The 14,508-nt window shown below is 36.7% G+C and overlaps 1 protein-coding gene across 1 annotated transcript in view; it reads left to right on the top strand.

Annotated features, from left to right (window-relative positions):
• Window positions 1-14,508, top strand: part of LOC102487694 (vomeronasal type-2 receptor 116-like) — a 100,877-nt gene that overhangs the window by 65,103 nt on the left and 21,266 nt on the right. Inside the window, 3 exon segments of the mRNA XM_027768056.1 lie at window positions 3,778-3,951; window positions 3,953-4,082; window positions 5,542-5,748. Coding sequence (XP_027623857.1) covers window positions 3,778-3,951; window positions 3,953-4,082; window positions 5,542-5,748 — 511 coding nt within the window.

Here is a 14,508-nt window from a genome sequence, read left to right as displayed (position 1 = left end):
CTTTGGGTCTTCTAAGTATACCATCATGTCATCTGCAAATAAAGATATTTTTGACACTTCTTTGCCTATTCGAATGCCTTTAATATTGTTCTCTTCTCTGATTGCAATAGCTAAGACTTCCAGTACTATATTAAAGAGCAGTGGAGAAAGTGGGCAGTCTTGCCTAGTACCTGTTTTCAGAGGAAAAGTTTTCAACTTTTCCCCATTCAGTATAATGTTAGCTGTAGGTTTTTCATAGACTGTTTTTATTGTGTTCAGAAATGACCCTTCTATACCAATCTTACTGAGAGTCTTAATCATAAAAGGACGTTGTATTTTATCAAATGCTTTCTCCACATCAATTGAGATGATCATATGGTTTTTATCTTTCTTTCTGTTAATGTGGTGTATTACATTTATGGTCTTATATATATTGAACCACCCTTGCATCCCTGGTATAAAGCCTTCCTGGTTGTGATGAATGATCTTTGTTATATGTTGTTGGATACGATTTGCTAGTATCTTGTTGAGAATATTTTCCATCTATATTCAGAAATATTGGTCTATACTTTTCATTTCTTATCCTGTCCTTCTCTATTTAAAGTATAAAGGTGATGGGGACATCATAGGATGAATTTGGGAGAGTTTCACCCTTATGGATCTTATGAAATAACATGAGTATAATGGTGGCTAATTCTTCTTTAAAAGTTTTGTACAAATCAGGGACAAGCAGTTGGCATAATGGCTATGTTGCTGGACTCCCATGTAGTCAACCACAGTTCGAGTCTTGGATCAGGTGGCTTATATGCACACCAGATGCATGTGCGTGCGTTTCCAAGATCCCGAGGGAAGAATGGAGGAAAAATAATTGTGGCCAGTCTAACCCCCCTGTGGGGTGATTTCTCTCTTTCTGTCTCAGTCTCTCTCTGTCTTTATGGCAAGAACTCTCATCCTATAGCAAAATATCCTCTCCCCCCCAAAAAAAAGACAAGTTTTATTGAATTCAGAGGTGAAGCCATCAGTACCAGGGTTTTTCATTGTTGGGAAGTTATTCATTACTGATTCAATCTCATGGCTTCTTATAGGCCTATTGAGATTTTCTGTATCCTCCTGACTCAATCTTGGTAGGTTATATGTGTCCAGGAATTTTTCCATTTCATCCAGATTTTCTTGTCTATTGGCGTATAGCTTTTCATAATATCTTCTAATGATGTTTTTTTATTTCTATTATGTCTGTGGTTATATTGCCTACTTCATTGCAAATTTAACTTTTCTGGTTCCTTTCTTCTTCTTAATCAGTCAGGCTAGTGGTGTGTTGATTTTGTTTATCTTTTTAAACAACTAGATTTTACATTTATTTATTTTTATATGCTTAGATTATTTTTTATTCAATTTATTTCTGCTTGGATCTTTATTATTTCTTTTCTCCTAATGTTTTTTGATTTTTTTTGCTATTGTTTTTCTAATTTTCTGAGGCATGGTGTTAGGTAGTCCGTTTGCTTTATTTCTATCTTCTTCTTATGGACATACACTAATTTCTATAAACTTCCCACTTTTGAATGCTTTTGCACTATTGCAAATATTATGAAAACTAGTGTACTTAATGTCATTGGTTTTCATGAATCTTTTGATTTCAGTCTTTATTTCTTAGGTAGTTGTGAAACCATTCAGGATTAGATTATTTAGTTTCCATGTATTTGTGAATTTTTGAGGAGTTTTCTTAACTTTAATATCAAGTTCCATTTCATCATGGTTGTAAAAGTTGCTCAATATAGTTTCTGTGTCTTTCAATCTGTAGAGGCTTGCTTTGTGCTCTATCTTTGTAAATATCCCATGCATGGGTGAGTTAAAAAGAGTACCTCATGGTTTTTGTGTGTAAGGTTCTATAGATGCCTGTTAAGTCCATTTGATTTATGGTATCATTTAGATCCTTTATCTCTTTGCTTATTTTTTGTCTAAATGATCTGTCCAAAGGTGATAGTGTGGTGTAGCAGTCCCCAACAATTAATGTGTGAGTCTATTTTTCCTTTTAGAGCTGATACTCTTTCATTTTCATATCTGGGTGCTCCTGAGTTAGTTCCATATTTATAAGCATTATGTTTTTGATGAATTAGCCCTTTTACTACTATATAATACCTTTCTTTGTCTCTTCGTACAGTTTTTGGTTTAAGCTCTATTTTGTCAGAAATTATTATTGTGACCACAGCTCTTTTTTTGGTTCCCATTTGCATGAAAAGTCTTTTTTTAGTCCTTCACTTTTAGTCTATGTACATCTTTATCCATGAGATGTGTTTCTTGTAGGCAACAGATGGAGAGTTTCTTTTTTTTTTCTTTTTTTTTCTTCCCCAAATTCAGTCTTCCCTAATTCAGTCAGCCAGTCTGTGTCTCTTGATTGGAGAATTCAACCCATTAACATCCAATGTTATTATCAATATTTCTGGACTCGTACATATCTTTCAGTTGGCTATTGTTTGGTTGTCATTTATTCCCTTATTTCTGGCTTTCATTCTTTAGTTTTTGTGGAACACAACTCTTTTTAGAGATTCTTTTTTTTTTTTAAGAGCTTTTTGCTATAGGGTGCGTGTGCTCACCAGAAAGACAGAGAGAGAGAGAGAGAGAGAGAGAGAGACAGAAACGAAAGCGACAAATCACCCCCTAGAGGGGATGATCACACTATAATCCCTTCTCCTCCATTCTCCTCTTGGGATCTTGGGCATGCATGCACACGTGCATGGCATGAGTTTAAGCCACCAGGTCCAGGACTTGAACCATGGTTGACTACATGGGAGTACAGTGACCTAGCCATTACTCTAACTGCTGGTCCCATCTGTTCAGAGATTCTTGAAGAGCTGGTCTGGTGTTGCCAAATTCTTTTAGGTTTTGTTTGTCTGAGAAGATTTTAATCTTTTTTTCCCCCCATGTAAAGGATAATCTTGCTGAATATAATAATCTTGGTTAAAATTGTTTCTCTCTTAACACTTCGAATATGTCTTTCTGTTCTTTCATTGCTTTCAGTGTTTCTGTTGAAAGGTTGAGGAAATTACCTTTGTAAGTCACTTGATGTTTCTCTCTTGTCAATTTTAGTATGTCATCTTTATCTTTGGTTTTGGTCAGTCTGACTAAGATGTGCAGTTGAGAGGATCTTCTTGGGTTGATTCTCTTTGGGATCCTTTGTGTTTCTTGGGTCTGGAGGATGAAGAGAAGATGACAACATTAGAGGGAAGTAAAAGAATATGAAAGACGAAAAAAGAAAAAGTCATGCATCGTGCTTGTGCATGCTGTGCGATTTTGGCAGGGGGATGCAGTTGGAAGTGTGCTCTGCTTGAGATCTGGAAGCTACCTTATGGGGTAAGAAGTAAAGAATTAGCATAAGAAAGATGGAGAAAAAAGCAGCCTAACTTTCTTACAGGGAGGAGTATTCCTTTGATGTTGGTAGAGCTGGGCTGAAGCTGGAGCTGAAACTGAAGTTTAAGTCAAAGAATATCCCTGCCTCAGTTTCCCTTCCTGGGGATGATTTCTTGTTTTTGTCTTTCTGTATCTCTCTGTCGCTCCAGCAAGCACACACATCCTATAGGAAAAAAATAACAGTGCTCTCAAAACTATTTTTCAAACAGAGGACAAAGGCTACTTTACTGCAGAGGTTTAGAAACCTTATTTACACACCTCCATATTAGTAGTACAGAAAAATCTCTGAATAGCAACTAAAGTTTAATCCTTTCTGTGTCTTGGCTTGACTGAGAAGTTCATCATGAATTACATGACCTTACAGTATTTTCTAATGCTCTCCTCTGTAATTAGGTACCATTGGGAAAACTACCATTTTGTATTGGCCTTTCTCTTTGCTATTGAAAAGATCAACAAAAGTCCCCTTCTGCTCCCCAACATTTCTCTTGGTTTTGATATCTACAATGCATTTCCTGATCACCAGAGGACCTTAGAGAATGCTCTACTTTTGCTTTCTGGAGTGAATCAGACTGCCTAAATACAACTGTGAGGTGCAGCAAAAATTTGTTGCCATCATTGCAGGAAACATTCCAATACTTTCAGCCCAAATTGGAACTCTTTTGGAGCTCTACAAAGTCCCACAGGTAAGTGCTTTGTTGGGTTGCAAACTGGTCTTTAAATCTCTCCTAATATGATCTTCTCACTTCTTAGTAAAGAAAATATGGAATCTGTGTGTACACATTCTTAGAGAGTTATAAATAGATAACAATTTCCTGGATCATGGGATTATTCACAGTGCAAAATGAGAAAGAAACAGGGCAGTGAAATCTGTGAGGCCCCATTCTGTCCATGGTCAATAATTCTACCTCCCATTGTTATGACTAGTTATTCCTGAAAACTCAATGATGTGTGCCTCCTAGAAAATGTACACAGCACAGAGAACAACCCCTTCTTGTGATAGGACATTATCAAGAGCATTTAGAGGACAATGAGAATTGTGAAGGTGTAAAGACCTTTGTATCTACTTATTTGAGACAAATATGATGGCACATTCCAGCTCTGGAGATCCACTACATTGGTGATGACTCAGGTATATCTGCTTTGCTTTACCAGCTTCCTTGGTCCTTCCTTAAAAGCAAGCTGTTGGGTCACTGAATGCATTTCCCAATCATTCTCCACATTAAAACCTTACAGCGTAGAGATTTTTCCAAGGGAATCTGTCCCAGAGCAATATTCAGAAGACATTACTGGGAAATAGAAATACCATTTGCTCAAAGGAAGTATGTCTTAGAAAATTTTTATTTTAAAAATATCAGAGAGGTTAAGTGATTGTATTTTTTTTTTGTCTTTTTTTGAAGAAGTTTTTTCTTCCACTATAGGGCGTGTGTGCTCACTGGACAGACAGGGAGAGACAGAGAGACAGAAAGCGAGAAATCACCCTCCGGGGGGATGGCCACGCTGAAATTCCTTCTCCTTCATTCTCCTCTCAGGATCCTGGGCACCCATGCACTTGCGCCCAGTATGAGTTTAAACCACCGGGTCCAAGACTCGAACCACAGTCGACCACATGGGAGTCCAGCAACACAGCCATTATGCTAACTGCTGGTCCCCAGATAAGTGATTGTATTTTAAAAAAACACACAAAGGTTTTGTTTCATGATAAGTTTTCGGTGTCAAAATATTAATAATAAAGATTTAGCCCCCAGAATTTATATTTAACATTGCCTCCCAGGCAAGGAAGCCTCTGATCTATATGTCACACGCACCCAGGATGGCAGAATTACCATTTTTTACACCATCTTTATAAAGTTTATGTTATCTTCATTTTGACTGTAGAATATGAAGGGTTTATTGAATCTTAAGGTTTTGCGTTGTTCTCAAAATGATTATATTGACTGTAAATAGTCACACATCCTTTTCTAAAACATAGGGCAATGAGAAACAAAGTCTGCTAAAGCCTGTAATGATAGAAAGGGGTGATGTTTGCAGTAGACTTTTTCTCTTCTCAAGATTCCAGTCTGTGGGTCTTAACAGGTAGAGAACACTCTCCCCTTTGTTTAAGGAAAAAACACTAGATCCCACTGTAGTAAACAAACAAAAAAATATGCTATTTGTTTTCTCATCCAGATCACATATGGTCCTTCTGATGCCACCCTAAATGATAAAGCTCAGTTTGCATCAGTTTATCAGATGGCCACCAATGACAGCTCTCTGGCTCGGGGAATAATCTGGTTGTTGATGCATTTTGGTTGGACATGGGTGGCACTTTATGTATCTGATGATATGAAAGGGGAACAGATTCTTCAGGTTCTAAATGCAGAGATGGTAAGAAGGCACATCTGTGTAGCTTTCACAGAAGTACTCCCTCCTCGATGGGGTATCGAAACATCCCATGATATTAGGACCAGAACCAGAGTTTCATCTGCAAATGTGTATATAATACTTGGTGATGAAAATAGTGTCTGGAACCTAGCAATCTTAGAAGAATTCTATTTAATTTTGGGAAAGGTGTGGATCCTGAGAAATTTCAGCTCATTACAGTGGAGAAGACTTTTGTCAGTCAAATCTAACCAGCCATACCTTTTCCATGGAAGCCTATTATTTTCAAAGTGGTAAAGGAGAATTCCTAGCTTTAAACAATTTCTCAAAACAGTCAGCCCTTTCCAATACCCAGAAGACTTTTACTTACATGAATTATGGACTTCCTTTTTGAACTGCTCAACTGGCCTATCACTATGTGGCAAAATTAGGCACTGTGCACCAAATTCTTCCTTAGAATTTATGCCATTTTCATTGAATATTATGACCATTTCTGAGTTCAGCTTTTTAATCTATCATGCTGTGTATATGATGGCCCAAGTCCTTCATAAGATGGTCTTGAAGAAAATAGAAGCCTATGCTTCTTCCCTGGCAGGTAAATATTTTCCACAACTATCATATGCAGTGGACACTTGATACATTTAGAAGTATTTTATTCAAATATGACATAATGATCATATTCACTTCTCAAGATTAACAGAATCAAGCGAAATGGAAAAATGTTCTTTTTATATTAGGTATATGTGTAATTTTATATTTATTAAGAGCATTCTGCCATTGGGGGTTGAATTTTAAGATACATAGCTTTATCAGATAAATATTTCCTAATGTATAATGAAATACTATATACATCCAAGAAAAAGACTTTACAAAACACAGCAAGGTAAAAAGACTTTACAAAACACAGCAAGGTAAAAAATTGACCAAATCTATATATGTTTCCTAAAAATGCATCCACTGTCGACACCAGGCGGACTGAGGCTGCAGGCCCGACCAACCTGGTACTGTCATTCATTGTCTGATCCATTTCCACTAGCCTTTGGAGTGTTTGAATTTTGGTGAGTTGAGTAGCGCGCGGTGCGCGATTTTCTTTTTCCATTTTGTTTTTCTTTGCTCTTGGGGTGTTGCTTGTTTGGTCAGTTGAAGGCTCACTACTCCTTAGAAACAGCGAGCACTTTGGGCCTTCCAGGGCTAGTGGCAACAGTTAATGGTAATTGTGAGTAATAGGTAGGCCAACCATAAGAGAAATCATCAATCTTCTAAGCCTGTACAACTTTTATGAATCAGAGATACCTGAAATAAGTTGGCAAGAAACATATAGATTACCTGATGACTAAAAACAATCGCAAAGGCTCAAGAAATATGAGCAACCAACAAAAGGCCTCTCCGTCAAGGGAAATCATCAATCCTACATCACCCACAGTCAATACAATGGACGTCGTGGACATGTCTGATAAGGAATTCAGAATATTTGTAGTGACCAAACTAACTGAGATGGAAGAGAAAAGAGACAAGGAGCTCCAGGAGATGAGGAAGTCCTTTAATGACTTGAAAGAAGAAATGGATACCCTAAACAAGAACCAGATGGAACTTCTAGGTTTGAAGAATGTGATAGAGGAAATCAAAACCTCCCTTGAAAGCATTAAATGTAGGTTAGACCAGGCAGAAGACCGAATCTCTAACGTAGAAGACAAAACATCTGACCTAGATAAAAGTATCAAGAAGATTGAGAAAACAACCATGAAAAATGAGGATAATATACGAGGAATACTGGACACCATCAAGCGCCCCAACATTCGGATAATTGGTATTCCGGAGGAGGAAGAAAATAATAAGGGCCTGGAAAATTTATTCCATGAGATCCTGGAAGAAAACTTTCCAAATCTAGAAAGGCATTCAAATATCCAGACCCAAGAAATACAGAGGACCCCAAGTAGAATCAACCCAAGAAGATCATCTCCAAGGCACATCATAGCCAGACTGGCAAAAACAACAGATAAAGACAAGATACTAAAGTTGGCAAGAGGGAAACGCCAGGTTACTTACAAAGGTCACCCCATCAGGCTAACATCGGATCTCTCAGCAGAAACAATGCAGGAAAGGAAAGAATGGGGAAGCATAGTCAAAGTGTTGAGTGAAAAACAATTTCAACCAAGAATACTATACCCGGCAAAATTATCTTTTATATGGGAAAAAAAGATAAAAACATTCTCAAATAAACAAAATTTGAAGGAATTTACCAACACCAGACCAGCTCTTCAAGAGGTTTTGAAGGGAGTACTATACCAGGAAAACTAAAAAATCAGAGACAGTTATACGAGAACAAAAAACAACTAAGAAAATGGCTCACTTAATGATAGGATCAGGTATGGAAATATCGATAATTACATTGAATGTCAATGGATTAAATTCCCCAGTTAAGAGACATAGACTAGCTGAATGGATAAGAAAACAGAAACCCTCTATCTGTTGCCTACAAGAAACTCACTTTATGGATAAAGATATACATAGACTAAAAGTCAAGGGCTGGAAAAAGATATTCCATGCAAATGGAAATCAGAAAAAGGCTGGAGTAGCGATATTGATCTCAGACAAAATAGATTTTAAAACAAAGACTGTAAGAAGAGACAAAGAAGGGCATTATATAATAGTAGATGGGGTAATCCAGCAAGAAGATATAACCCTTATAAATATCTACGCACCCAACTCAGGTGCGCCTAAATATGTGAAGGAAAGACTGCTGGAGCTAAAAGGAGACATAGGGAAAAATACTATAATTGTTGGAGATCTCAACACCCCGTTATCTCCTATAGACAGATCTTCTAGACAGAAAATAAATAGAGAGATACAGGACTTAAATGATACTATAAATGGAATGGGCTTGACAGATATCTATAGAACTTTCCACCCTACATCCACAACATATACATTTTTCTCACCCCGACATGGAACCTTTTCAAAGATAGATCATATATTAGGACACAAATCAAGCCTTTACAGATTCAAAGGCATAGAAACTGTACCCAGCATCTTCTCTGACCATGATGGAATTAAACTCAAGATTAATTTCAAGAAACAACCCCGAAAACACACGAACACATGGAAACTGAACAACCTACTTCTGAATGACTTCTTCACTACTGAAGAAATTAAGGCTGAAATAAACAAATTTATGGAAACAAATGATAATGAGGACACAAGTGTCCAGAACCTATGGGACACAGCAAAAGCAGTCATAAGAGGGAAATTCATAGCAATTAGTGCACATAAGAAAAGGATGGAAAGATGGCAAGTAGATAACTTATCATCATGCCTCAGAGAACTGGAAAAACAACAACAAACGAACCCCCAAAATGCCAGGCGAAAAGAAATAATAAAGGTTCGAGCAGAAATAAATGAAATAGAAAATAAACGAACCATACAGAAAATAAATGAAAGCAAAAGCTGGTTCTTTGAAAAGATCAACAAGATTGATACTCCATTGGCTAGACTGATCAAGAAGAAGAAAGAAAGAAACCAGATTAATCAAATATGTGATGAAACAGGCAATATTACCACGGACATAGCAGAAATACATAATATCATTAGAGGATACTATGAGCGACTTTACGCCAACAAACAAGATAACCTGGAGGAGATGGACAAATTCCTGGATGCATATAAACTACCAAGATTGGATCAGGAAGACATAGAGAATCTGAATAGACCTATAACAAGCCAGGAGATTGAATCAGTAATTAATAATCTCCCAACAAAGAAAAGCCCAGGCCCAGATGGCTTCACTTGTGAATTCTACAAAACTTTCAAGGAAGAATTAACCCCTATCTTACTAAAATTATTTCTAAAGATTCAAAAGGAAGGAAACCTTCCAAATTCATTTTATGAAGCCTCCATCATCCTCATCCCCAAAACAGATAAGGATATGACAAAAAAGGAAAACTACAGACCAATATCATTGATGAATATAGATGCGAAAATTCTCAACAAGATACTCGCAAATCGTATCCAACAACATATAACAAAGATCATTCATCACGACCAGGTAGGCTTTATACCAGGGATGCAAGGGTGGTTCAATATACGCAAGACCATAAATGTAATACACCACATTAACAGAAAGAAAGATAAAAACCATATGATCATCTCAATTGATGCGGAGAAAGCGTTTGATAAAATACAACATCCTTTTATGATTAAGACTCTCAGTAAGATTGGTATAGAAGGGTCATTTCTGAACACAATAAAAGCAATCTATGAAAAACCTACAGCTAATATTATACTGAATGGGGAAAAGCTGAAAGCTTTTCCTCTGAAAACAGGTACTAGGCAAGGCTGCCCACTTTCTCCACTGCTCTTTAATATAGTACTGGAAGTCTTAGCTATTGCAATCAGAGAAGAGAACAGTATTAAAGGCATTCGAATAGGCAAAGAAGAGTTGAAAATATCTTTATTTGCAGATGACATGATGGTATACTTAGAAGACCCAAAGGTATCCATGAAAAAACTGCTTGAAGTAATAAGTGAATACAGTAAGGTGGCAGGATACAAAATCAATATCCAAAAATCTATAGCATTTCTATTTATGAACAACAAGTTGAATGAAGCAGAGCTGAAGAAAGGAATCCCTTTCACCGTAGCCACAAGATGTATAAGATATCTAGGGATAAACCTAACTAAGAAAGTCAAAGACCTTTATAAAGAAAACTACGAGAATCTTAAAAAAGACATTGAAAGTGACATAAAAAAGTGGAAGGACATCCCATGCTCCTGGATTGGTAGAATTAACATAATCAAAATGGCAATTCTACCCAAATTAATCTACATGTTTAATGCAATTCCAATCAAAATACCAGAGATATTCTTCAGAGATCTAGAAAAGACAATTATAGAATTTGTCTGGAACCATAAAAGACCTCGTATTGCAAAAGCAATCCTGCGTAAGAAGAATGGAGTAGGAGGCATATCACTCCCTGATCCCAAGATATACTATAAAGCTGTGGTCATCAAAACAGCATGGTATTGGCATAAAAACAGACATGTGGACCAATGGAAGAGAATAGAGACCCCAGAAATAACTCCCAAAGCTTATAGCCAACTGATCTTTGACAAAGGATATCAGTCAATCCATTGGGAAAAGGAAAACCTCTTTAGTAAATGGTGCTGGAAAAACTGGGTATCCACCTGCAGAAAGATGAAACTGAACCCCCATCTTTCACCATTAACAACAGTCAACTCAAAATGGATCAAAGATCTGAACCTAAGACCTCAGACAATAAAACTACTTGTGGAAAATGCTGGGGAAACTCTGGGAGACATTGGAGTAGGCAAAGACTTCTTAAATAAGACTCCCAAAGCACAGGCAATAATCCCTAAAATAGACAAGTGGGACTATATTAGACTAAGAAGTTTCTGCACAGCAAAGGACACAGTAACAAGTGTGAACCGACAACCCTCAGAATGGGAAAATATTTTTGTTAAATATGCCTCAGACAAGGGACTGATAACGAGAATACATAGGGAACTCAAGTGCCTTATGCGAAAAAAAATGATTAACCCGATTAAAAGATGGGAAAGTGAGCTGAACAAAAGTCTCTCTAAGGAAGACATACGAACAGCCAAAAAGCATATGAGGAAATGCTCGACATCCCTCATCATAAGGGAAATGCAGATAAAAACCACAATGAGATACCACCTAACCCCTGTCAGAATGGCAAAGATTAAGAATATAAAAAGTGATAAGTGTTGGCGGGGATGTGGTGAAAAGGGAACCCTCCTACACTGTTGGTGGGAATGTAAACTAGTTCAACCACTGTGGAGAACAATATGGAGGTTCCTCAAAGATCTACAAATAGAACTACCATTTGATCCAGCAATCCCACTTCTGGGTATTTACCCAAAAGACAGGAGAACGCTCAGTCAGAAAAGTGCTTGCACATCCATGTTTATTGCAGCATTATTCACAATTGCCAAGACATGGAACCAACCTAAATGTCCACAAACTGATGAATGGATTGGAAAAGTGTGGTATATGTACTCTATGGAATACTACTCAGCGATAAAAAAAGACCCTGGTGGAATTTGATAGAAAATGGTCAGATACGGAGGATCTATTGCTGAGTGAAGTAAGCCAGGCTATGAAAGAAAGATATTGTATGTATCCACTCAATATATACCGACTATCCGCACTCTATAATAGAGAGCAAAAATTCGGAGGACATAAACACAGTGAAGGTACTTAATGAGAATAGGACAGTGTGGAATGGGGTAAGTGAAGAGAAGAGGATAGAGAAAGATAGCAAGTGAACAATAGAGAGACAGGACGTTAGTGAGAAACAGATAGGGGTTATTAACTGTTGATGATGACATGTATAGTATTCTCAACTGGATTGGTCTGAGAAGTATTTCATGATGGGCAAAGTATTTTTACAAGCAAAACGAGAAATAGCAATTGACTGTTTTATAAAAATAATTAGAATAATAAAAATAATGATTGGGGAAAACAGAAAAGATATGGAATGTAGAAGTGGGGAGATTAATGTCTCTGTACTGACTGACATGCATGGCATTCCCTTTTGAAAAAACAATGTAATACAATGTAAAGTTATATGTAATCCAATGTAATATAAAGAAGATTATAATGATAAAAATTAAAATTAAAATTAAAAAAAAATGCATCCACTGTCAATAAGTATTGACACAATGATCATATTTGTTCCCAACTATTTTGTCTTTACTGAAGTATATACTGTGGCCTATTCCCTCTATGTAATACTTATACTGAGAACAGAAATGGATTCTACATCATATCTTAAAATGATTCATGGAAAAAACTTGTTTCAGACTTAAGTGTACTTGAAATTTATTTAAAAAAATTTGTGAACACATACTGTGCTTTGATGTTAAAATGCAAAACTACTAACGATGCCTGTAAGCTCAGGCTATCCTACCTGGCTTATAAATAAGTTTGTATTTTAAACTAAACATACCTAAATCCAAACTTTATGTATAAAATATCTTTATTCACAGGGAACAAATACTTTAGTCAATTTTGTTAAGACAAGTTAATGTATATGAAAAATTGCCATCATCAGAAAGCTTAATTTACCATGTGATTTCTATTTGTACTACTAATAATAACATTTGACTGCCCCTTTGAGGAAATTTAATGATGACTCTTAGAAAAGCCGATAATTTGTCAAGATGCCTATCTAGAGTTGAAGGAATATGTAGATATTTCTACACTAAAAATTTAAATAATTAAATACCAGTTCTATAAAAAAGTTATTTTCTGTAACAGAATGGCAAACACCTGAAGGTTAAGAGATCAACATGATTTTAAAATATTCTTTTGGAACCAGCAGTGGGTGTAATGGCTATGTTGCTGGACTCCATGTAGTCGATAGTGGTTGAAGTCTCAGACCCCGGGGCTTAAACTCACACTGGGTTTGTGTGTGTGTGTGTGTGTGTGTGTGTGCCCAAAATCATGAGAGAAGAATGGATGAGAAGGGCTGCGGTGTGGCCATATCCCCTGGGGGGTGACTTCTCACTTTCTGTCTCTCTATCTCTTTCTTTCTGGTGAGCTCACATGTCCTATAGCAAAAATCTCTCTCTCTCAAAAAAAAAGACCACTCTTTTTAAATTTATTTTATACATACAAACACTATATATCACTAAGCTTGTAAGGTGAATTTACCCAACACGAAATACACTTCAGATAAGTTTAGGTGAGGATACTATAAATGTTATTATCAACAGTTAATAATAAAGCATTTCTTTGTCCAAAAAATTTCTTGCCTCTCTATTTTTATTTCTAATTTGTTTCCCAATGATTTTCCCCTCTCCTGCCCTTCGTCTACACTGTCTCCAGTGTCCATAACTGTTTTAAATGCTTTTATGTCCTCTAATCTTTCAGTCTCTACCACAGAGTGGGGACAGTCAGTACATGTTAAGTGGAGACATACAACATCTCATTTATAACCTGGCTTGCTTCACTCAGCAATAAATTGTCCCTATTCATCTACTTTCTACTATATGCCAGGGTGCCAAGGTCTTGTAGGTTTTTTTATGGCTGGATAGTACTCCATAGAGTTTATATGCCACAATTTTTCAATCCATACATCTGTCTGTGGACATTTGGGTTGGTTCCATATCTTACCAATTGTGAATAATGCTGCAGTAAACATAGATGTGCAAGCACTTTTCCAACTGAGCCTTCTCCTGTCCTTTGAGCAGATACCCAGGAGTGGATTTATTGGATAATATGGTAGTTCTTTTTGTAAGTCTCTGAGGAACCTCCATACTCTTTTCCACAGTGGTTGGACCAATTTACATTCCCATCAACAGTGTAGAAGAAATCTCCTTTCACCACAAGCCCACCAACACTTATTTTATGAATTTTTAATCTATGCCATTCTGACAGGGGTTAGGTGATATCTCATTGTGGTTTTAATCTGCATTTCCCTTATGATGAAAGATGTTGAACATTTTTCTGATATGCTTTTTGACTATTTGTATGTCTTTATTAGAGAATTTTTGATTCAGCTCCCTTTCCCATCTTTTAATTTTTTTTTCAGGTAAGCCACTTGAGTTCCCTGTAGATTCTGGTTATCAGTCCCTTATCTGAGGCATAGTTTATAAACATATTCTCCCATTTTGAGGATTTTTCATTCACGCTATTCACTGTGACTTTTACTTCTTAATCTGATGTAATCCCACTTGTCTTTTTCTGGGATTTTTGCTTGTGCTTTGGGGTCTTACTGAAGAAGC

Source organism: Tupaia chinensis, unplaced genomic scaffold (genome assembly GCF_000334495.1).
Source record: "Tupaia chinensis unplaced genomic scaffold, TupChi_1.0 Scaffold145280_1, whole genome shotgun sequence".
NCBI lineage: Eukaryota > Metazoa > Chordata > Mammalia > Scandentia > Tupaiidae > Tupaia > Tupaia belangeri.
Note: the sequence above shows the minus strand (reverse complement) of the source record. Positions and strands in the feature narration are given on the sequence as shown.